Raw genomic sequence first — 25,236 nt, 5'->3', positions numbered from 1 at the left:
GGTTAGGGATTTGGGACTAGTGGAAGTGGGGTTAGGGTTATGGTTAGGGATTTGGGACTAGTGGAAGTGGGGTTAGGAACTATTGGGAGTGGGGTAAGGGATTTGAGACCATTGGGAGTGAGATTAGGGTTAGGGATTTTGGACTATTGAGAGTGATGTTAGGGTTAGAGATTTGGGACTAGTGGAAGTGGGATTAGGGATTTGGGACTATTGGGAGCGGGGTTAGGGTTAGTGCATTGGGAGTGGGGTTAGGGATTTGGGACTATTGGGAGTGGGGTTAGGGATTTGGGACTATTGGGAGTGGGGTTAGGGATTTGGGACTATTGGGAGTGGGGTTAGGGATTTGGGACTATTGGGAGTGGGGTTAGGGATTTGGGACTATTGGGAGTGGGGTTAGGGATTTGGGACTATTGGGGTTAGGGATTTGGGACTATTGGGGTTAGGGATTTGGGACTATTGGGAGTGGGGGTTAGGGATTTGGGACTATTGGAAGCGGGGTTAGGGATTTGGGACTAGTGGGAGTGAGATTAGGGTTAGGGATTTGGGACTAGTGGGAGTGAGATTAGGGTTAGGGATTTGGGACTAGTGGACGTGGGATTAGGGAATATTGGGAGTGAGATTAAGGTTAGGGCTTTGGGACTAGTGGAAGTGGGGTTAGGGATTTGGGACTATTGGGTGTGGGATTAGGGTTAGGGATTTGACACTATTAGGAGTGAGGTTAGAGTTAGAGTTAGGGATTTGGGACTATTGGGAGTGGGGTTAGGGTTAGAGATTTGGGACTAGTGGAAGTGGGGTTAGGGATTTGGGACTATTGGGAGTGGGGTTAGGGATTTGGGACTATTGGGAGTGAGGTTAGGGTTAGGGCTTCGGGACTAGTGGGGTTAAGGATTTGGGACTAGTGGGAGTGGGTTTAGGGTTAGGCATTTGGAACTAGTGGAAGTGGAATTAGGGATTTGGGACTATTGGGAGTGGGGTTAGGGATTTGGGAGTAAGGTTAGGGATTTGGGACTAGTGGAAGTGGGGTTAGGGATTTGGGACTAGTGGAAGTGGGGTTAGGGATTTGGGACTAGTGAAAGGGGGATTTGGGACTATTGGGAGCGGCATTAGGGATTTGGGACTAGTGGAAGCGGGATTAGGGTTAGGGATTTGGGACTAGTGGGATTAGGGTTAGGGATTTGGCACAAGTGGAATTGGGGATTTGGGACTAGTGGAAGCGGGATTTGGGACTATTGGGAGCGGGATTAGGGTTAGGGATTTGGGACTAGTGGGATTAGGGTTAGGGATTTGGGACTAGTGGAAGCGGGGTTAGGGATTTGGGACTAGTGGAAGCGGGGTTAGGGATTTGGGACTAGTGGAAGTGGGATTAGGGTTAGGGATTTGGGACTAGTGGAAGCGGGATTAGGGTTAGGGATTTGGGACTAGTGGAAGCGGGGTTAGGGATTTGGGACTAGTGGAAGCGGGGTTAGGGATTTGGGACTAGTGGAAGCGGGGTTAGGGATTTGGGACTATTGGGAGCGGGATTAGGGTTGGGGATTTGGGACTAGTGGAAGAGGGATGTTCTGCAGTTCTGGTACTCACGTTTGTTTTTTGTTTGTTTAGCTTTTCCCAGTCGGGTATGTGCCTTTTGTGCCATCATGTTCCAGCTTTTTCTTTTCTTGATTCTATTTGAAAAATGATCGTTTTTGAGATCCCATAGTTCAGGAAAACCCCTCATAGTGTTGATGAACTCCTCTGGTTCATATGGTCTCCTTCTGGGCCAATTTTTTTAGAAATTTCTTCTGCTTGCTGGTCTCTGACAAGCTCCATCTTGCTTCTATACTTCTCTACAAACAGGATTTCCTGATTACCCAGCATCCTACACTTCAGTGCAATCATGTGACCATCCCACAACTAGTGCTGTTTTACCGCGTTTTCAATTAATTTCAATGGAGAGGAGCGTTTTTTTTTCAGCGCTCAAAAGCTGCTCCAAAGATGCTGCTTGCAGGACTTTTCTCAACGCTCCTCCAGCGCAACTCCTTAGTGTGAAAGGGTCCATTGAGATGCATGGGGAGCGTTTTAATAGCGCTATTTTTACCGCAAAAATGCTGCAAAAACGCACCAGTGTGAAAGGGCTCTTACAGTGCAGCGCTTATATCAACACACATTTTCTCTAGAAATGGGACATCAGCTGGCATAGACATCTGTGAAATATGTGTTAATTACCACAGTGACGATAATACAATATTATAGGTGTATAACTTCAAATATATAAATGTAAAAATAACTGAAATGTCCCATAAAGACTAATATCAGTTGAGTTTTTAGTCCCACATGTCATAATGGGAATTAAAGCTTTTAAAGATAGCCAAGGTGACACTATGCACTCAAGGAAGCAAGTGATTCTAAAGGCAAAGTTTTTTTTGTTTGTTTTTGTTTTTTTGTTTTGTTTGTACCTTGCTATAGGTGCACTCTATACTCTGCACTCTGAAGGCGGTGGGGGACCCCAGAAGACAAGAATGGGGTGCTGCTCTGTGCAAAGCAATTACACAGAGCAGGTAAGTATGACATGCTCGAGGAGATCACCCCCTGCACCCACAGTCAGTGTCACCGTTTGCAGTGGTCATTTTCTTACTGATCACTGCATGCAGTGTCATTTGTGACTGTAAAAAAAGTCAGGGCAGTTAGCTTTAGGTCCAGGGTAGCCCCCTACCCCCCTAATAAAGGTGTAACCCCTTGATCCCCCCCCCCCCCCAGTTAACCCCCTTTCACCCCGTCGCCAGTGTCACTAAGCGATTGTTTTTCTGGTCACTGTATTGGTGTCACTGGTGACGCTGGTTAGCCAGTTAGTTATTTAGGTTCACCGTCAGGTTTTTATATAGTGTCAAGGTTCCCCCATATATTACCTAATTAAAGGTTTTAACACCCTGATTGCCCCCTAGTTAACCCTTTCACCAGTGATCACTGTATAAATGTTACGGGTGATGCTGGTTTGCTTTTTATAGCGTCAGGGCACCCGCCATTTATTACCTAATAAAGATTTAACCCCCTGATCGCCCGGCGGGTGATATCAATAAAATGTTAGCGTCAGTCAAGGTCTGTGTCGCCCCAGGCAGCGTCAGGTTAGTGCCAGTAGTGCCAACACCCACGCACGAAGCGTACACCTCCCTTAGTGGTATAGTATCTGAACAGATATCTGATCTATACTAGCATCCCCAGTCATTTAGGGTTCCAAAAAACAGTGTTGGCGGGATCAGCCCAGATACCTGATAGCACCTGCATTTGCCCCTCTGCCCACCCAAGTGCAGTATCGATCGGTCACGGTCACTTACTAAACACATAACTGCAGCGTTCGCAGAGTCAGGCCTGATCCCTGCGATCGCTAAGTTTTTTTTTGGTAGCTGACAGGTGCTTTTTTACCTGTGAATCACACTAGTTGTACCAGTAAATTTAGAGCCCAAAATGGCTAATCGAAGGTACACTAGTGAAGAGGCTTACACATTTCTGAGCATGACAGATAGTGAGGAGGAGGTCACTCGTTGTCAGATTCAGGCTCGGAATATGATCCTGTAGACAGCGGCTCCATGACAGATAGCTAGGGGTGCAACGGATCAAAAAAATCAGGGTTCGGATCTTTCCTTCGGATCAGTCATGGATCGGATCATTTTTCGGATCACCACCATATATAGTCCCCCACTGTTTTGTCCACGTCATCTCCCCCCCACTGTAATGTCCACGTCGTCTCCCCCCCCACTGCAATGTCCACGTCGTCTTCCCCCCCCACTGCAATGTCCACGTCGTCTTCCCCCCCACTGCAATGTCCACGTCGTCTCCCCCCCACTGCAATGTCCACGTCGTCTCCCCCCCCCCACTGCAATGTCCACGTCGTCTCCCCCCCCCCCCACACTGCAATGTCCACGTCGTCTCCCCCCCCCCCACACTGCAATGTCCACGTCGCCTCCCCCCCACTGCAATGTCCACGTCGTCTCCCCCCCCCCACTGCAATGTCCACGTCGTCTCCCCCCCCCACTGCAATGTCCACGTCGTCTCCCCCCCCCCCCACTGCAATGTCCACGTCGTCTCCCCCCCCCCCACTGCAATGTCCACGTCGTCTCCCCCCCCCCACTGCAATGTCCACGTCGTCGTCCCCCCCACTGCAATGTCCACGTCGTCTCCCCCCCCCCCCACTGCAATGTCCACGTCGTCTCCCCCCCCCCCAATGCAATGTCCACGTCGTCTCCCCCCCTGCAATGTCCACGTCGTCTCCCCCCCCCCCCCCACTGCAATGTCCACGTCGTCTCCCCCCCCCCCCCACTGCAATGTCCACGTCCCCCCCCCCACTGTAATGTCCACGTCCCCCCCCACTGTAATGTCCATGTCGTTGTGCCCCCCCACTGTAATGTCCACGTCGTTGTGCCCCCCCCACTGTAATGTCCACGTCGTCTTCCCCCCCCCCCCCCCCCCCACTGTAATGTCCACCACCCGCACAACCCGTACAAGCAGATCTTGCGGTTCACGCACTTCAACGACAATGAACTTTGTCGTCCTCATGGAGACCCTGAATACGATCAGCTCTACAAAATTCGGTAATGTCCACGTCGTTTCCCCCCCTGTAATGTCCACGTCGTTTCCCCCCCTGTAATGTCCACGTCGTTTCCCCCCCTGTAATGTCCACGTCGTTTCCCCCCCTGTAATGTCCACGTCGTTTCCCCCCCTGTAATGTCCACGTCGTTTCCCCCCCTGTAATGTCCACGTCGTTTCCCCCCCTGTAATGTCCACGTCGTTTCCCCCCCTGTAATGTCCACGTCGTTTCCCCCCCTGTAATGTCCACGTCGTTTCCCCCCCCTGTAATGTCCACGTCGTTTCCCCCCCTGTAATGTCCACGTCGCTTCCCCCCCTGTAATGTCCACGTCGCTTCCCCCCCTGTAATGTCCACGTCGCTTCCCCCCCTGTAATGTCCACGTCGCTTCCCCCCCTGTAATGTCCACGTCGCTTCCCCCCCTGTAATGTCCACGTCGTTTCCCCCCCTGTAATGTCCACGTCGTCTTCCCCCCCCTGTAATGTCCACGTCGTCTTCCCCCCCCTGTAATGTCCACGTCGTCTTCCCCCCCCTGTAATGTCCACGTCGTCTTCCCCCCCCTGTAATGTCCACGTCGTCTTCCCCCCCCTGTAATGTCCACGTCGTCTTCCCCCCCCTGTAATGTCCACGTCGTCTTCCCCCCCCCTGTAATATCCACGTCGTCTCCCCCCCCCCCCCCCACTGTAATGTTCACGTTGTCTCCCCCCCCACCACTGTAATGTCCACGTTGTCTCCCCCCACTGTAATGTCCACAACCCGTACAAGCAGATCTTGCGGTTCACGCACTTCAACGACAATGAACTTTGTCGTCCTCATGGAGACCCTGAATACGATAGGCTCTACAAAATTCGGCCCCTCATAAACCACTTCAGCGAACGTTTTGAAGCCTTGTTTAGTCCCCATAAAGTTGTCTGCGTTGAGTGATAGTGAGAAGTGAAATCAAAAATGTACGCCCTTGGAAATCTTAAAGGCGGTGCTTGGTTTTGGGGTCCCGTATGCGGCTACGCTCCCAAAAAGTCCCACACATGTGGTATCCCTGTAATCAGGAGAAGCTGCAGAATGTATTTTGGGGTGTAATTCCACATATGCCCATTGCATGTGTGAGCAATATATCGTTTAGTGACAACTTTGTGCAAAAAAAATGTTTTTGTCATATTCCTGCAATTTGTGGCAAAATATAAAATAGTCTATGGACTCAACATGCCTCTCAGCAAATAGCTTGGGGTGTTTACTTTCCAAAATAGGGTCATTTGGTGGGGGGGGGGGCGGGGGTTGTGCCATATTGGCAATTTATGGCCTTCAAAACTGTCATAGGTAGTGAGGAGTGAAATCAAAAATGTATGCCCTTAGAAATTCTGAAGGCGGTGCTTGATTTTGGGGTCTTGTACGCGGCTAGGCTCCCAAAAAGTCCCACACGTGGTATCCCTGTACTCAGGAGAAGCGGCAGAATGTATTTTGGGGTGTAATTCCACATATGCCCATGCCATGTTTTTGAGCAATATATCATTTAGTTACAACTTTTTGTAATTTGTTTGTTTTATTTTTTTGTCATTACTCAATCACTTTGTACAAAAAAAATGTAATATTCAATGGGCTCAACATGCCTCTCAGCAATTTCCTTGGGGTGTCTTCTTTCCAAAATGGGGGCATTTGGGCTGGTTTTGTACTGCCCTGCCATTTTATCACCTCAAGAAATGAGTCATAAACTAAAAGCTGTGTAAATTCTAGAAAATGTACCCTAGTTTGTAGATGCTATAACCTTTGCACAAACCAATAAATATACGCTTTATTGACTTTTTTTTACTTAAGACATGGCTGAATACATTTTGGTCTAAATGTATGACTAAAATTGAGTTTATTAGATTTTTCTTGTAACAAAAAGTAGAAAATATATTTTTTTTTTCCAAATTTTCGGTCTTTTTACATTTATATCGCAAAAAAAATAAATAGCAGAGGAAATAAAATACCATCAAAAGAAAGCTCTATTTGTGGGGAAAAAAGGACGCAAATTTCGTTTGGGCACAACATTGCATGACTGCCGCAATTACCAGTTAAAACCGCGCAGTACCAAATTGTAAAAACACCTCTGGTTCTTAGGCTGACAAATGGTCCAGGGCTAAAGTGGTTAAAAACAATAAGATTTCTGAACGAAGACCACATACACTGTCTGAAAATTAGTTTCAGATGTTTTCTGCTCCCATCAAATTTTCTCGTCACCATGCTTGAAAACAAATGTTGATTTGACCTCACTAACAATTAGAAAATCGAACAAATCTTCTTAAATGAAAAATTTTGATGGAAAAATGTTAGTGTATGAGCAGCATAAGTGAAAGCAGGTGCAGGGAGCATGTATCAAGCTACCTGCCTATAGCAAGGGAGTATGTCATGCATAATTTATATTACAATCCTTTTTGAAAATTTTGTAAAACAGTGTTTTAGTTTTTTTTTTTTTTTTTTTTAAACGATTTTTTGATAAATTTTGATCCGAGTCTGATATGTACCAGATTCAACCTCTAATAGTATATACATCGCTTCTGTCTTATTCTCAGAGTGGATTAGATATTTTGTTCCCCAGCCTTATAGCTGATTATTTATAGCTGTGCTCATAACTTTGCATACCCTGGCAGAATTAGATTTATTGGCCATTTTTCAGAGTATGAATAACACAAAAAAGTTTTCGCTTATGGTTAGTGTTTCGCTAAAGCCATTTATTATGAACCAACTGTGTTTACTCTTTTTAAATCATAATTGCAACAGAAACTTCCCAAATGACCCTGATCAAAAGTTTAATTTCCGTGTATTGCTCCCTTTAACATCAATGACAGCTTAAAGGGGTTGTAAAGGTTCGTCTTTTATTTTCTAAGTTGGTTCCTTTAAGCTAGTGCATTGTTGGTTGACTTAGCTTTTCCTTCGATTTCCCTTCTAAATGTTTTTTTCTTTGTTTGAATTTCTCACTTCCTGTTTCTCCTCAGGAAGTGAGAAATTCAGACAAATAAAACAAAAAAAAAATGTTTAGAAGGGAAATTGATCACTAAACTGCTGGCCAAAATTCTAGCTCTGCGATTACAAGAACATATCGGGGACTTAGTTCACCCGGACCAGATAGGATTTATGAAAGGACGTGAGGCAAGGGACAACACCATCAGGGCACTTAACCTTCTTCAATGGATGCTGAAAAAGCCTTTGATAGGGTGAATTGGGGCTTTATGAGTGAAGTCTTGAGGGGGGTGGGCCTGGGGGACCGCATGATGGGATGGGTAATGGCCCTTTATGCGGACCCAAGAGCAAGGGTTAAAGTAAATGGCACAATATCGGATTATCTTAATATACGAAATGGAACAAGACAGGGCTGTCCACTTTCACCATTAATATTTGCTTTAATATTAGAGCTATTTCTTTGTAAGACTAGAAGTAACGGGGAAATAGTAGGGACAAGTATTGGATGTGGAACATAGAGTATCGGCTTATGCTGATGACTTGATATTCTCACCTCAACACCACAGACATCTTTAACAGCTCTAATGCAGAAAGTGGACGGATATGGGCATCTGTCCAATTTCAAAATTTAATTTTGGAAAATCAATACTTTTACCCAGCCATGTACCTCAAGAGATGGCGAGGACGCTGAGGAGGGCGTACCCCTTCGTATGGAAGAAGGACTCCTTGTTCTACTTGGGGGGTACATATCACCGCAGATCCAATTTTTTTTATATAATCTTAACTACGTATCCCTATTGGCCAGGATAGTGGGGGACCTAAAGAAATGGACAGGACATTATCTGACATGGTTTTGAAGAGTGAGAGCTATTAAAATGTGTATATTACCCAGAATTATTTACATACAGTTCCGATTAAATTACCAGAAACCTTTTTTTAAACAGATACGGAAGGCATTTGTAGCATTTGTGTGGAATGATAAACGACCAAGGCTGGCCTATGACATCTTGCGTAGAAGTAAGGTAGAGGGAGAAATGGGATTGCCAGACATATATCAGTATATTACAAGGCAATGTCGTTGGTCCAAAATTTGAACTGGTGCCATGACTCCTCTAATAAAATGTGGGTCCCATTAGAAAAAACTATAGTGGGGAGGAACCTGACAGGGGCCCCCTGGATTCCGAGTATGTCAAGAGGACTCTCAAAATGGACATTCCCTTTGACCAGGAATTCCTTGTTAATATGGGATAGGTTGAATAAAAGGGGAGAGTATTCACCCCGGGTGTCCCCCTTGGCTCCACTGGAGGGATTTCCATGGTTTCCACACGGAGAGCAGGGGGGGATTCCTGGGGGACATGGGGTTGGGTGGGAGATACCACATGTGGTAAATTCGCTCTGCAGGGAACCCTAGCAACATACCCGGACTTGGTTACAGCTTTAGGGAACATACCCACAGCAGGATGGAGATATTATCAAATGACAGGATTCTTCAACAAGATGAAACCCCCATTGAGATCATCAAACTCAATGACAGAGTTTAAGGGTCAGTGTGTGCACTTGAGGAATGCAAAGCATTTGTTGTGTCAGATGTACAGATTGATATTAGGCTCCCAAAATAATAAAGTACCATATTTTATCAGGGAATGGGAAAGAGAATTAAATAAGGTACTGTCAGATGAACAAATTAAAAAAAAGTTTAAATCTACATCTACAGTATAAGCTTGTATGTGCAGGAAATGGCCTATACATTTATGACAAGGTGGTATAGGACACCAGTAAGGTTAAATCAGATGTACCCAGCTTCTATCTTGTCGCAAAGATATTGCGGAGCCTTCCCATGGATGCACTTATGTGTCAGACAGAGTGCTTTAAATGCAATTCTGTCCTTTACTGGCAACCAGTGAAGGGTTCTCAACGAAGGTGAGATTGATTCCCATGTTTTTTTCCCAGTCACAAGTCTGGCGGCCGTATTTTGAACGACTTGCAGACGAGAGATTTGGTACTTTGGGAGTCCGAGGTACAGGGCATTTGCATAGTCCAGTCTGGAGTTCACAATTGTTCCCACCACGACTGCTACGTCTTCTTTGGGAATAAATAGAATAAGTCTGCGTAGTAGGCGCAACAAATGGTGCGATCCGCTGACTACTGACCCTATTTGTGCGTCCATTGTCATGTAGGTGTCGAAGATGACCCCGAGACTTTTGACTTTGGAGCTAGGGGTGATGATTTGGCCCAGAATGGGCGGGGGTGTCCAGGTTGGTGCCAGTTGACTCTTGCGGCTGGCATGAAACATGAGAAGTTCTGTTTTAGAGCTGTTGAGTTTAAGATAGCTCTTAGTCATCCAGTTTTCTATCAAAGAGAGACATTTCTCTAAACTGAGATGATGATCCTTTTTGTTGCAGATGCGAAAATACAATTGCGTATCGTCTGCATATGAGTGATAGAGTAGTTCTTGGCTACTGATGATTTCAAAGAGAGGGCGAAGATGGATGTTGAAAAGCACCGGCGACAGGGGGGACCCTTGGGGGACTCAACATGACACCGTGCGCTTTTCAGACGTGAAAGATCCCAGTTTCACTGTTTGTGATCGGTTTTCTAGAAAGGAGGAAAACCATGGTAAATCACCTTCTGCGACTCTGGCTACTTCAGCCAGTCGCGTCAGTAACAGTTTATGGTCTACCGTGTCAAAGGCTGCACTTAGGTCCAGCAAAACCAGGAGACAAGATTCTCCTTCGTCTGCGGCCTCAAGAGCGTCGTCCCATATTTTAAGTAATGCTGTTTCCGTCCCGTGTCCGGGACGGAAACCTGATTGAAATGGATCAAGTAGATTATGGGTATCTAGATGCTGTTGTAGCTGTTGTACCACTACTTTCTCCATTACCTTGGAGAGAACGTTTAGACCTGTTATGGGACGGCGATGAGTTGGGTCCTTAGGGTCTAGGGTAGGTTTTTTCAAGATGGGCTGGATTGTGCCCTCTTTCAGCAGGGAGGGCACTGTGCCTTCCTTAAATGACTGGTTTATAAGCTGCGTGATGGGTGGTGCCAGGATGTCGGCACATTCCTTCAGCAGTTTAGTAGGAATAATATCATTAGGTGCTGTGCTGTTTCGCAAAGCACCAATGATAGTTTTTGTGGCATCGATGGAAGTGGGTTCCAGAATGAACATTGTAGATTGTGGAAAGTTTTCGTGGGTGTTATATGGTTGATTGAGGGGGGGGGGGTTGAAGGGGGTATTGTTTTGCCGAATGCTTTCCCGGATTCCCTCAATTTTGTTGATGAAGAAATCCGACAATTCATCGCAAAATTCTTGGGAATCTGAGTTGGGGGCTTCAAGACATCCTGGATTCATGGTCTGGGTGACCATCTTGAAGAGTTCGCGGGGGCGGTTTAAGGCGCTGTTGATAGCCATAGAAAAATGATGTTTCTTGGCTTTGAAGATTTCTTTATGGTATTTTCTTGTTATTGCCTTGTAGATGAAGAGGTTTTCCTCTGAAGCGCTTCTTTTCCAGGCGGCTTCCGCCCTTCTGCGCTCTTGCTTCAGTAGCGACAGCTGGTTGTTGAACCAGTTGGACTTGTTTTTCCGGATGCGGGCTTTGCGTTTCGGTGCAACTAAGTCGGCTGCCTGTAATGGGGCTGCATTTATGGCATCCAGTGTATCTGAGTCAATGGTTCCCGGGGGTGGAAGGCCCTGAGAGACAGGGTCTTACCTGCGGAGAAGAGGGGGTCCAAGGGGAGGAAGGAGCTGGTCCTAGGAGCTGCGGTTATCTCGTGCAGCACAGGGTTTACAGGAGCCTGCCTGCCTAGCTTCTGTCTGGTCCCTGGGTGAGAGCAGACTCGAAGCGGAAGGTCCGGAGTGTCCTACTCCACCACTAATGGAAGCCGAAAGGTGGATTCAAGTAGTAAAGGACATTAAAGCCTACAGGAGGTGTATTATACCACACTTACTGAATGCAGCGAAATTATTAATCCCCAGATTTTGGAAACGGATCACCTGTCCAACTTTAGTAGATTGGAAAAAGGAGGTCAATCGAAAAATGGAAGCCGAAAGGTGGATTCAAGTAGTAAAGGACAAAAGGGGGGAATTTGAGAAGACATGGGCAGGCTGGATACAGTATGCACCTGAAATGGGCTAAGGACAAGAGAAATGGAATGGGAAAGCTGGGGGCGCAACAGATCCATGAGGTCCCCAGTGTAGTCGCATATGGTTTTAGCTACGGAAGAATAAGGAGCTAGAACATGAACCTTGACCAGAATTGAAATAAATATATATATTTAATTTTTTTTTTTTTTTTCCTCACTCTCTCATTTTTACTACCTTACGGACCTCCTTTGGAGTTTCTTTTTACAGCTTTGATAGTGTGGAGTAGGATGTCTGCACCTAATGTTGACATAGGGATGGAAGGGAGGGGTAGGGGGGGAGTAATAGGAGTAGGGTAATATAAGAGAGGAGGGACTTGAAGTAGAATTAGGATAGAGGTTGAACACTGTCACCAATAGGATATTGTGGTTTTTTTTTTGTTTTGTTTTTTAACCATTATATGGGAGGGGGGACTAGAGATGGGTATGTCACTTAAAGTGGGAGGGGAAGTAGGTCAGAAGGACCGTTGGAAGGTAAACACTGTTGAAGATATTTCCATCATAAGGTATAAATTAGGGTTGTCCCGATACCACTTTTTTAGGACCGAGTACAAGTACCGATACTTTTTTTCATGTAGTCGCCGATACCGAATACCGATACTTTTTTTAAATGTCATGTGACAGTTTTCAAACCACAATACAGACTAAGGATATTTTCTTTAGAATTATGAAGAACTCTAACTCAAGACATTATAAAAGAATAAAAATGAGTAAAAATGAATAAAAATGTTTTATTTGCTTGTCACGCAGTAGTAAAAAACTCAAAGAATTTTCATAGAACATGTTGATAAATACAAAAAAAGTATTCTATTTAGGTATCGGGAGCATTTGCGCGAGTACGAGTACTCCCGCAAATACTCGGTATCGGTCCCGATACCGATACTAGTATCAGTATCTGGACAACCCTAGTATAAATATATATCTTTAACACCATGGCCTTTAGTGGCCTCCTATGAGGTTTTGGTGGAGGGGGGAATGACAAATAAATCACATGGAAATAGGTAAGGGGATTTTCCCCTCTTTCTCTTTGGATATTTTTTTTTTTTTTCTCTCTCTCTCTCTCTCTCTCTCTCTAAATTTGCGCGGTGTAATTCCAGTTTAGGAAATAGGCCATGAGGGCCGACACATATAATCACGGCGATCAATAGTCAAACACGAGGCACAATTTTAATTATTATTTTTTTAACTAATATTTTAATCTCTTTTTTTTTTTACACAAAAAGATCAGACACAATGGCCATTAGTGGCCTCCTTGGTAGTAGGATGGTGGGGAATATATATATATATATATATATATATATATATATATATATATATATATATATATATATATTATTATATTTTTTTTTTCTCTTTCCCTCTTTCATTTCTGCTTTTTCTCTCGGGGTATAGAAGGACACAGTAGGAGAACACACGATTCAAGTAGAAGGAATGGAGTGTGTAGGGTTAGAACAGACATACTCCACCGTAGCTAGGGGAGATGTGGAGGAGGGGGAGGTGAATTATAATCCTTCTTTTTTAATTTTTCTTTTGTTTTGGGGGCAGGGGGGGGGGCCGGTAGAATAATCGATAATGCTCTTAAGACAATTTTGTCTAGTTTTGTGTCTATTATGTAAACGATGGAACATAAAGTACAAGGTTATTATATTGTTTTACCATTTACGCTGGAGTAAGTGCTGGATTATCAAATTTCATGTATAACCAATTGTTTTATTATTTATGATGTTATTAAATATTATGTGATTACCAATCACGTGATATTACAAATATGTGATTACCAATCATGTTGACGGTTATATTCGGTATTATACAGTGAAATTTTATTGACACCATCACTGCATATGCTCTCTTATACCTTTTTAATAAACTAAGACATTTTTATTTGATTCAATCTACCTCAGTTTTTGTGTTTCATACAAAGTCCCACTGCCCACTCCATCCCCCCCTTTTTTCATCGATCATTTCCATCAAATATTAGGGATGGAGAACTGTGTACTTTTTAGTCGCGGTCTCATTTAAAGTCCCACCTTTATATATATATCACAGTGATATATATACTTTTTTACAAGCTATTAGGGATGGAAACACAAACTGCCTATTTTATTTCATTTCATGACGTTCTGTTGATTGACAATTGGTGCCAGCACAGGCATATACTATACTGGGTCAGTTCTATTGGGCTACATTTTGGGAGTGTCTGTGTCACTCCTGGGAGTTGCGACGCATACCGCGGCTCTCCGCTGATGCTGCGATCCTTGTGACCGCGGGGTTGGGGGCGTGCACCCGCTGTGCGTCGACGCCACGCCCAGAGGCCGTACTTGTGACGTCATTCCCCGACGCCGCACATCGGCGTCTCTGTGTCCATCTGGCGTGTACCACGAGGGAGTCTAGGCGCCTATTTAACAGGCGCTTGTCGCTTGTTTTGGGCTGCCTTCTCCCCCTGTGCACGTCCTGCGTGACGTTGGTGGAGCTTTGTCGACAGATGGGCCACTTCTTTAACACACCACCATGGAGCACTTCCCTCAATGTCTCCACATCACTCCACTTCTCAGGTATAATATGCCCGGGTCTTTCTTCCTTTGGTGATTGAACTTTCTAAATGCACTACTGGCTTTTCTAATTTATTTTCTTCTGCACTTTCTCAGGTATATTATGCCCGGGTCTTTCTTCCTTTGGTGATTGAACTTTCTAAATGCACTATTGGTTTTTCTAATTTATTTTCTTCTGCACTTCACCAGGCTATTCATTGGTGGGTTTCCAATGTCTCCCACCCTTATATTCCTGGCTTTTCCTGGGCTATTATTCAGCCAATCTTTATTTTTCACCTGCTAATACCATCATTATTATATAATTTTTTTAGAAGCATTTATTGCTCCATCAATCACTCCAACTCTGCACGAGTGTTGTCCTCTCACAAGAAGCTCACTCACTCACCAATTTTGGCCACCCTGTCGCTACATGATCTCCACCTCAACTCCCGGAGGGGTACTTTCCACTCCCCTTTGCTCCCTATATTTTGTACCATGACATACCTACCTCTACATATCATATATAGGTAAGAATACTCAGACTCCAGGTTTCTGGTGCTCTTTTCCTATGCTAGTCAATTACCATTGATTACCAATTCTGTCATCTATTCTAGGTACCCCCAATGTATAGTTGCTCCTGATGAGTGGATAGAGTCCACGAAACGCGTCGAGCCTCCCTTTTGGTTGTCACCCCAGTACAACAGTCATGCATCTACTATGGGTTCTGACATGTTTGAATCATTAATGTATTATTGTTATTATATTGTTTTACCATTTACGCTGGAGTAAGTGCTGGATTATCAAATTTCATGTATAACCAATTGTTTTATTATTTATGATGTTATTAAATATTATGTGATTACCAATCACGTGATATTACAAATATGTGATTACCAATCATGTTGACGGTTATATTCGGTATTATACAGTGAAATTTTATTGACACCATCACTGCATATGCTCTCTTATACCTTTTTAATAAACTAAGACATTTTTATTTGATTCAATCTACCTCAGTTTTTGTGTTTCATACAAAGTCCCACTGCCCACTCCATCCCCCCCTTTTTTCATCGATCATTTCCATCAAATATTAGGGATGGAGAACTGTGTACTTTTTAGTCGCGGTCTCATTTAAAGTCCCACCTTTATATATATATATCACAGTGATATATATACTTTTTTATAAAGTACAAGGTTGTATGGAATGTTGTTAATAATAATAAAAAAAAAAAAAAATTAAAAAAAAGAAGGGAAATTTGAAGGAAAAGGTAACTAACAATGCATTAGCTTAACCGTTTAACGCCGGCCGCATGTGTATATATATATGTCCACAGAATGGCACGTACAGGCATATGGGCGTACATGTACGTCCCCTCCTTTCCGCGGGTGGGGGGTCCGAGCTCTATTTGTGGGGAAAAAAAGGACGCCAATTTTGTTTGGGAGCATGATTCAATTTGTTTGGGAGCATGATTCAATTTGCTACAGCAGGGGAAGAAATTCCTTCCTGATTCCCCCACCCCCCTCCCAAGGGTCAATCAGATTTTCCCTGGATCAACTTTACCTATAAATGTTCGTACCAAGTTATATTATAACTTGCGTTAAGGAAAGAATCCAGGCCGTTTTTTAAAGCAATCTACTGAGCTTGCCAGAACCACCTATGGAGGGAGTTTTATTCCACATTTTCACAGCTCCTATTGTGAAGAAACCTTTCCGTATTTGGAGATTAAATCTATTTTCCTCTGGATATAGAGTGCTTCCTTGTCCTCTGTGATGACCTTAAAGTGAGTAACTCTACACCATGTTCACTATATAGACCACTTTTGCATTTATACATGTTTATCATATCCCCTCTAAATCTCCTCTTTAGAGAATAAATTCAGTGCCTCTAAACGTTCCTCATAACTGAGTTTCTCCATGCCTCTTAACAGTTTGGTTGCCTTTCTTTGCACTTTCTCCAGTTCCCTGATATCCTTTGTGAGAACTGGTACCAAAAACTGAACTGCATATTCCTGATGAGGTCTTAATGATTTGTACAGGGGCAAAATAATATCTCTTTCTAGGAGTTTGCTCACTTTGGAAACTGCAGCTTGGCATTGCTTGATATTTATTATTAAGCTTATGATCTACCAAAACCCTCAGATCCTTCTCCACTATGTATTCCCTCAGTTGTACCCCCCCTAGTATGTATGATGCATGTGTTTTTCAGGCACAATAGCGCTAAAAATAGCATCTGTAAAGCCCTTGAAAAAAGCCTCATCTACAATCCCAGTGTAAAAAAGCCCAAGTGCTTTCACGCGGGCGCTGCGCTGGCAGGATGTCAAAGTCCTGCAAGCAGCTTCTTTGAGGCACTTTAGGAGCGGTGTAAACGAAGTCCAATTCACCGGAAAAAAAAAATGATGCGGTGGGGGGGAGAACGCATAAAAGCTCTTCGTCCAATTTACAAAACAGAGCAGAGCATTAAAAAGCATGCGATAATTACTCACAGCAAGGTTTTGCTGGTGACTCCAAGCCTGATTTTTTGACACGTAGCTGGTTGCTAAGCAGTGGGCCAGGAAGCTGGCTGCCACGTCCATACCAATCGGCGAGTCATCAACTGACAGCCGATTGTAAACCCCCCTCCTTTTCTGACCTGTTGGGCTGCTTGCCAGGATAAGAGCCTGTTATGTACTGAGGGTAGGACCCTCATAAGTCATCGGTTGTTAAGGACGTGGCGGCCTGTTTCTAAGTGTGACAGACTCGGACCCTCTTATGTCTAAAACCATCCTATGTCCACTAGGGGCATAGGATGACTGAGAAATTATATCTTGGACTACCTGAGATGGGATTATGTAATTATTATCCACAATATATTCCAGGATATCTGTAAAGAACTATTTACTGGTTGTTGATTCTGAACTCAACGGGTTAATTGTAAGAGTGACTCCTTCATACTGTTAGATGCTAATGTCCTCGCCTCCAGCCATCTCTCTGTTCTCTGTGCTAATTGACCCTGCTATTGTGTCAAGATGTCCTGTGTTTACACTTATGATAATGTGTATTGTATAGCATGTGAGAGGAGATGGGACGTCTACCTTGAAAGGTCATATCTCGGAGTCACCTCGTCTGGGTAAATGATTAGTTAATTAGCTCATGTTAATTTATGTTCTGGTTACCTTCTTATTAAACTGTATATAAAGTTGCATTCTTGGTTCTATTAAACACTCTATGTTTAGCACACAAACAAGTCTCGTCTTGTGTGTTGAGGGCAGCTGGAATATCTGATATCTATATCCAGACTGATGGAAAGTGGTATATGATGGAAGCACTCAAGCGGAGTGCGGGATGTTCCGTTACACTAAGCAGCCAACTTAATGCGGTAAATTGTTTTGTTGTAATTACCGCTAAATCGAACAAATACAGCGTTTTGGTACTAACTACAATTCTTTCTTGAACTTGCATAAGCTTTGCTGCATGCGGTATTTTACTGCACAAGATCAGCCGTTATTTATCGCACTGAATTGTCACCCTTTGGTGTAAAATGCATTGTCTTTGCAAAATCTATTATTTTTTTTATTTTTTTGGACACAGAAATTAAATGCACATTGGTTGCTATGGCATACCTTGGTTTCCATGGCCTTTTGGCTTCACAGTGTCGGTTCCCTACTGCACGTGCGTGAAGCGTTCTGTACTTTCTAATTGGTCTGGTGGAGGGGGCCGAACATCAGGGAGACCGGGCCGCGGCCTGGTCTCCCAGTAGTGGGGAACGGTACCTGTAAAAAACAGGTACCCTTTTCTCCCCTCCCACCTGAAAGGTGCCAAATGTGGCACCGAAGGGGGAGAGGAGACGGATAAGCGGAAGGTCCACTATTTAGTGGAACTTTGCTTTAATGATTAATTCTGCATTTGTGAAAATAAAAACAATTTACATACTAAATTTAAGGAGATCAGTCAGGCCTTGAATAATAAGTGTGTTGGGGGTGAAGGTTAAAGTTAACGATTGTATGCCTTTAGATTTTGGCAGGATACCAAGCATAACCTTTTTATAAGGTGTATATTTTGTTAATAATTTAATTTGATGTCATATTATTAGAGTATATAACAATGTAACTGGTAGTTATATATATTTTTTTTTTCTCCAAGGTGCACCCAAGAAAGAAGTCTACTTCATGGCCATCATAGACATCCTGACACCATATGATGCCAAGAAGAAAGCTGCACATGCTGCCAAAACAGTTAAACATGGGGTAAGCAGAAGTACTGCAGTAACCTTATCACTGCAGGGTTAAAGTACATCCTAATAATACAGGACCCGATTCCTGGACCATAGGTTATATGTTGCTTCCTTGGAGTGGTTGGACACTGGCTCCAGGATTTTGCTAGTGTTTTTTTTTTTTTTTTCCCCTTTCACAAGTTTTCTTTTGACACTTGTGTCAAGATCTGACTGCTTTTGCCTTTTGGCTCACTAGCAGTTTCCTGATCGGGCACCCTGAGTGTTTATCTTGGCAATTGGACACCCTGACAGTGGATCCAGCCAGTAAAGTTTACTGTGGGCATTCAATCTTTGGTTCAGCACTCACCTTGTAATTAGCCGGAGGGGGCTATAAAGAGCTGTGGTGCCTAACCCAGAAGACTGCCTACTGTGACAGTTGAAGCATGAACCCTGGATGGAACCAGGAATGTGGACAAGGCAATACAGGGTTTCCATGTACTTTTTACATAGCAGTTCCTAGCTATACATATCTTGTAGGATTGATGCTGGGACCTGTAGTACACAGGGTTGATTTTCTAAAACTGGAGAGTGCGAAATCTGGTGCAGCTCTGCTTAGAAACCAATCCGCTTCTCGTTTTTGTCAAAGCAGAATACATTTTGGCCTAAATTCATAAAGAAATTTGATTTTAATGGTTCTGTTTTACATTATGACCTAAAATAGAAACTACTGTTCTGTTTATCAAATTTTGTTTTCTTTGTTTTCTTCTTTTTCTTTTTTTAAATACCGCAAAAAAATAAAGCCCAATGGTGATCAAATACCACCAAAAGAAAGCCCTGTGTGGGGGGAAAAAATAAATAAAAATGTAATTTGCATACAATATTGCATGGCGGTGCAATTGCCAGTTAAAGGGTTAAAGGTTAGGTTTTTTTTTTTCTTTCTAAATAGGGTCCTTTAAGATAGTGCATTGTTCGTTCACCTTTTCCTTTAATTTCCCTTCTAAGTGTTTTTTTTTCTTTGTCTGAATTTCTCACTTCCTGTTTCTCCTCAGTAAACTTGCCACCATCATCCAAGCGGTGGTTGGTCAGCCAGAACAGCTTACTGAACAGCTTACTGAGGAGGAACATGAAGTGAGAAATTCAGACAAAGAAAACAAAGAAAAAATACATTTAGAAGGGAAATCGAAGGAAAGGGTAAGTGAACCAACAATGCACTAGCCTAAAGGAACCTACAGTATTTGGAAAATAAACACACCTTAACCTCCCCTTTAAAATAGCAGTTCTGAACATCTAAAAATCCCTGGTCGTAAAGGGGGTAAGTGATTAATTGAACCTGCTGAAGTTGGCTGATTGGCTACCATGCACAGCTGCACTCTCCAGTTTTAGTAAATCGATCCCACTGTATTATATCCGTGTGGCCGGGTTCAGACTGGTGGGACAAACGCTCCGACATTGGGACCTCATGACGTGTGAAAATCAGTGTTTCCCTATGAGAGCGGTCTTAACTGGTCCGACTTTGAAAATGCTCCCTGCACTACTTTGGTCCGACTTTGATCCTACTTCAGCCCATTGAATATCACTGAAGTCCGATGGCCGTCTTGACTGTTCCGACTTTGGCATGCGACTTGTGCTCTGATGTTGGAGAACTCCAAGCCAAATAATAAAAAAAAAAACGATGGGTTCCCCCTCCAAGAGCATACCAGGCCCTTTTTTGTCTGGTATGGATTTTAAGGGGAACCCCCTACACAGAAGCGTACCAGGCCGCATGCCCTCAACATAAGGGGGGGCGGGTGCCTAAAAGCACCTTGTCCCCATGTTGATAAGGACAAGGGGCTTTTCCCAACAACCCTGCTTTTTGGTTGTCGGGATCTGTGGGTGGGGGGCTTATCGGAATCTGGAAGCCCCCTTTAACAAGAGGGGCCCCCAGATCACCGTCCCCCACCCTATGTGAATGAGTATGGGGTACATTGTAAAACTACAAAGGTTTTTAAAGTAATTTTTATTAAGCACCTCCAGCGTCTCTTCCGATTTATTCTCCCCTCTCCTGCTCTTCTGCCTCTTCTCTGCTCTCTCCGGTTCTTTTCCCTCTATCCGCTGTCTTCTGCTGGGTCTCCTCCGCTGTCTTTTTTGCTCGCTCTTATGCCCGGTCGTCTTTGCTGTCTTCTTCCTCCGTTCTTCCGATGTTGACACAACGCTCTCCCACTCTAATGCCAGGTACGCGGTGTGCCACTTCTTACCCAGGGGGTTGGGGTCACTGTGTGACATCATACGGAGGCCCCACCCCCTTATGTCACTCCCGGGCGCTGGCGTCATAAGGAGGTGGGGCCTCCAGATGATGCACACCGTGCACCTGCCATTAGAGAGGGAGAGAGCGTTGTGTCATAATTGGAATAACAGAGGGAGAAGAAGAGCAGAAGACAGAGGGAGAAGAACCAGAGAGCGAAGAGATGCTGGAGCTGCTTAATAAATTACTTTAAAAACCTGTGCGTTTGAAACTTTTTTTTTTTTTTTTAGGTAAATGGGTAGTGGTACAATGTAGCCATAGCCTTTACCTGGGTGTGCAAAGATTTGCGTCATACGTGAATTCAGCCGCGCCTTTTGCGGGGCCGCATGCAGGCGCAGATCGTTCCAGCGCACAGCCAGCTTATTTAGGCTGTGTATGCCAACCATGCAGTGCTTCCAGAAGGCAGTTGTTGGACACAGAGCAGGCTCTGAACCAGGCATTTGCAGCAGTTAATTTCTCCTTACCCGGGTCACGTGAGTCACCAGGTGTTGCTTGACGGGCTAAGGTGCTTAGCAGGATTGTTGCATAGGGACTTGGTGAAGCCCTACTAAGGGTTCTCCCTTCTGAGGTGTGTTAACACTACACCCAGGTACTCCCTTTTTGTGACTTGTAAATGTCTTCCAAAAAGAGAAGTGGGACTAACGCTGCTGCTTCACCCTTAATCACCAAGGACGAACTGTCAGGATAGAGCACAGGATTGCTGGCATGATTGCCTCCATCCCACAGGGTGGCGAGAAGCCTGACAGATCCCCCTCCCCGGAGCTTCCTAGTTTGGAGCAGGAATGGGTTAAGGATGGGGAAGAGCTAAAAGCTCAGGATTCTGTGGAGGGCCTGATGGATGAGTCTGCTTCTGAGCAATCTGGACAAGAAGATATCCAGTTGATGTCTGCCTCTCAGTCGCAGAGGCTTTTGATCCAGACTCTTCATGAGATGGTCGGTTCTGCCTTTTAAGTTGCCTCCTGCAGAGGTTTCTGAGCCCCCCTGGTCCTCTTTGGGGTCCCAGAGGCCTATTCAGGCAGCACAGGCTTTCAATCCCTTACACCCTCTGTTGAAACAGGCAGCATATGCTGATTGGGAACATCCTGACAGGATTTTTGTTCCTCTTAAGAGGTTTTCCCTGTTTATATCCCATGGATGAAAAGTTTAAGAAGTGGAGCATGCCAGACTGACTGGCTGAAAATAAGACAGATATTCCTTGACCGCTGTGTTTTACTGTTGATGATGCCTTAAAGGATTCAATATAGTAGGTTTCTCCTTTTGGCTCTCTGTCTGTACATATGCACAGACTTTTGGGCTTAAGAACTGGTCAGCCGAGCTTCTTCGTTATTGGCAGGATTCCCCTTTTATTGTGAATGTTTATTTGGTGATAATTTTGACAAATATATCCAAAAGATTTCCGGAGGGAAGAGTTCTCTACTTCCTGGGAAGAAAAGCACCAGGTGTCCCTTGGTTAAAACACCAGGGACTGCTTTCTCAGGTGTCTCTGCGCCCAGAAAAAGCCCTTGGTCCTAATCTCTTCTAAACCCAGCACTAATCCCTCCTTTTTAGGGGATGCCCCCAATCGATCGGGTGGGGGGGAAGGCTGCTGCACTTTGCGGACATTTGAAGGTGAGTGGGTCACCTCAAATTTATCCTACGGTTACAAGCTGGAGTTGTGGGGGATTCCCCCTCAGAGGTTTCTAAGATCCAGCGTTCCCTGGAATCCTCCAAAAATTAACTTACTGTTTCAGGCACTACATCATTTAGTGCATCAAGGAGTGATTGTACAAGTTCCTGTATCCGAAAGGGGCACAGGGTTAAACTGTTTATGGTTCAAAAACCAAATGGGGACACAAGGCCCATTTTGGATCCCTGAACCAGCATCTACTAATCCAGTCCTTTTGGATGGAGTTTGTCCGCTCAGTAGTAACCTCACTCCAGACGGGAGACTTTCTTGCCTCCATCGATATAAAGGACGCGTATTTACATGTACATATCTTTCAGCCTCATCAGAGGTTCCTGCGATTTGCAGTAGAGGAACGTCATTTTCAGTTTGTGGCTTAAATCTTCGGGCTTGCCACAACCCCCCCGGATGTTGACAAATGTCCTAGCACCAGTACTGGGTCTTTTAACCACTAAAGACCCGGACCATTATGCAGGTTAAAGCGGTGTTTCACCCTGCAGAACAACTTTTTAGCATAAAATTTGGCATAGTAGCGCGAGCTACAGTCTGCCTGTCTTAATTTTTTTTATCCCCGTACTCACTGTGTAATCGTACATAGAAGATTCCGACTGCCCGCGGGGAATGGGCGTTCCTTTCAAGAGGGAGGGTGATTGACGGCCGGCTCTGGCACGTCACGCTCCCCGAAGACAGCCGGAGTAGGTCTCGGCTCTTCACGGCGCCTGCGCACAGACTATGCGCAGGCGCCGTGAAGAGCCAAGCCTATTTCGGCTATTTCCGGAGAAGCGTGACGCGCCAGAGCCGGCCGTCAATCACCTTCCGTCTGGATTGGAACGCCCATTCCCCATGGGCAGTTGGAATCTTCTATGTACGATTACACTGTGAGTACGGGGATAAAAAAATTAAGACAGGCATACTGTGAACCCCTGCTTTAAAGACCCAAGGTGTTTTTACTATTTGGCACTGCGCTGCTTTAACTTGTAATTGCGCAGTCATGCAATGTTGTACCCAAACGAAATGTGCTTTTCTTCCCACAAATAGAGCTTTCTTTTGATGGTATTTGATTGCCTCTGCGTGTTTTTTTGCAATATAAACGGAAAAAGACCGAACATTTTGAAAAACGTTTTTTTCTACTTTTTGGTATAAGAAAAATCGAATAAACTCAATTTTAGTCATACATTTAGGCCAAAATGTATTCAGCCACATGTCTTTAGTTTAAAAAAAAAAATTCAATAAGTGTATATTTATTGGTTTGCGTAAAAGTTATAGCGTCTACAAACTAGGGTAAATTTTCTGCAATTTACACAGCTTTTAATTTATGACTGCCTATCTCATTTATTGATGTGCTAAAATGGCAGGGCAGTAGAACCCCCCCCCCCCAATTACCCCATTTTGGAAAGTAGACACCCCAAGGAACTTGCTGAGAGGCATGTTGAGCCCATGGAATATTTTTTATTTATTTTTTGTCCCAAATGATTGAAACTGTTTTTTTTATTATCATTACTGTCATTATTCAAAGTCCATAAAGTGCCAAAATGGCACAAGCCGCCACCCCCCCCCCCCCCCAAATGACCCCATTTTGGAAAGTAGACACCCCAAGCTATTTGATGAGAGGCATGTCGAGTCCATGGAATATTTTATATTTTGACACAAGTTGCGGGAAAATTACAAACTTTTTTTTTTTTTTTTTTTTTTCACAAAGTTGTCACTAAATGATGTATTGCTCTCACATGCCATGGGCATATGTGAAATTACAACCCAAAATTCATTCTGCTGCTTCTGAGTATGGGGATACCACGTGTGGAACTTTTTGGGAGCCTAGACGTATACGGGACCCCGAAAACCAAGCACCGCCTTCAAGATTTCTAAGGGTATACATTTTTTATTTCACTCCTCACTACCTATCACAGTTTGAAGGCCATAAAATGCCAAGATGGCACACAACCCCCCTCAAATGACCCCATTTTGGAAAGTAGACACCCCAAGCTATTTGCTGAGATGCATGTTGAGCCCATTGAATATTTAATTTGTTTTCCCCAAGTGATTGAATAATGACCAAAAAAATTAAAAATGTACAAAAAGTTGTTGCTAAATGATATATTGCTCACACATGCCATGGTTATATGTGGAATTGCACCCCAAAATAAATTTTGCTGCTTCTCCTGAGTTTGGGGATAGTACATGTGTGGGACTTTTTGGGAGCCTAGCCACCTATGGGGCCCCAAAATCCAAGCACCGCCTTACAGCTCTCATTTATTTTTTAAAATTAAAGAAAATAAAAATGTATTTTTTTCAAAACTTTGTGACAAAAAGCGAGATCTGCAAAAATACTCACCATACCTCTCAGCAAATTGCTTAAGGTGTCTACTTTCCAAAATGGGGTCATTCTGTGGGGTTTTGTGCCATCTGGACATTCCTTGGCCTCTGAAACTGTGATAGGCAGTGAGAAGTGAAATCACAAATTTAAAGCCTGAATGCGGTGCTTGGTTTTTGGGGTCCTGCACGCGGCTAGGCTCCCAAAAAGTCTCACATGTGGTATCCCCGTACTCAGGAGAAGCAACAGAATGTATTTTGGGGTGTAATTCCACATATGCCCATGGCATGTTTGAGCAATATATCATCAAATTATATATAAAAAAAACTCAAAATGGACTTGACATGCCTCTCAGCAAATAGCTTAGGGTGTCTACTTTCCAAAGCTATTTTTTTTTAAGCAAATGCCCTACAGATTAAAATGGTGGGTGTTGGATTTTTTTTTCCACACAGTATTTGCGCAGCAATTTTTCAAACAATTTTTTGGGGAAAAAATACTTTTTTTTGTTTTAATGCACTAAAACACACTATATTGCCCAAATGTTTGATGAAATAAAAAAAGATGATCTTAGGCCGAGTTCATGGATACCAAAAACTACATGCTTTAAAATTGCGCACAAACGTGCAGTGGCGACA

The 25,236-nt window shown here is 43.9% G+C and overlaps 1 protein-coding gene across 3 annotated transcripts in view; it reads left to right on the top strand.

The window, feature by feature from the left end:
• The window catches only part of PIP4K2B (phosphatidylinositol-5-phosphate 4-kinase type 2 beta), a 147,413-nt gene that overhangs the window by 108,964 nt on the left and 13,213 nt on the right, over positions 1–25,236 (top strand). For all 3 annotated transcript variants that reach the window (XR_005744364.1, XM_040329832.1, XM_040329831.1), the window contains one exon: positions 18,277–18,380. Coding sequence is in view for 2 of the 3 variants with exons in the window: in XM_040329832.1 (XP_040185766.1) it covers positions 18,277–18,380 (104 nt within the window). In the remaining variant the exon portion in view is untranslated. The remainder of the gene's footprint in view (positions 1–18,276; positions 18,381–25,236) is intronic.

This window comes from Rana temporaria, chromosome 12, assembly GCF_905171775.1.
Source record: "Rana temporaria chromosome 12, aRanTem1.1, whole genome shotgun sequence".
Taxonomy (NCBI): domain Eukaryota; kingdom Metazoa; phylum Chordata; class Amphibia; order Anura; family Ranidae; genus Rana; species Rana temporaria.
Note: the sequence above shows the minus strand (reverse complement) of the source record. Positions and strands in the feature narration are given on the sequence as shown.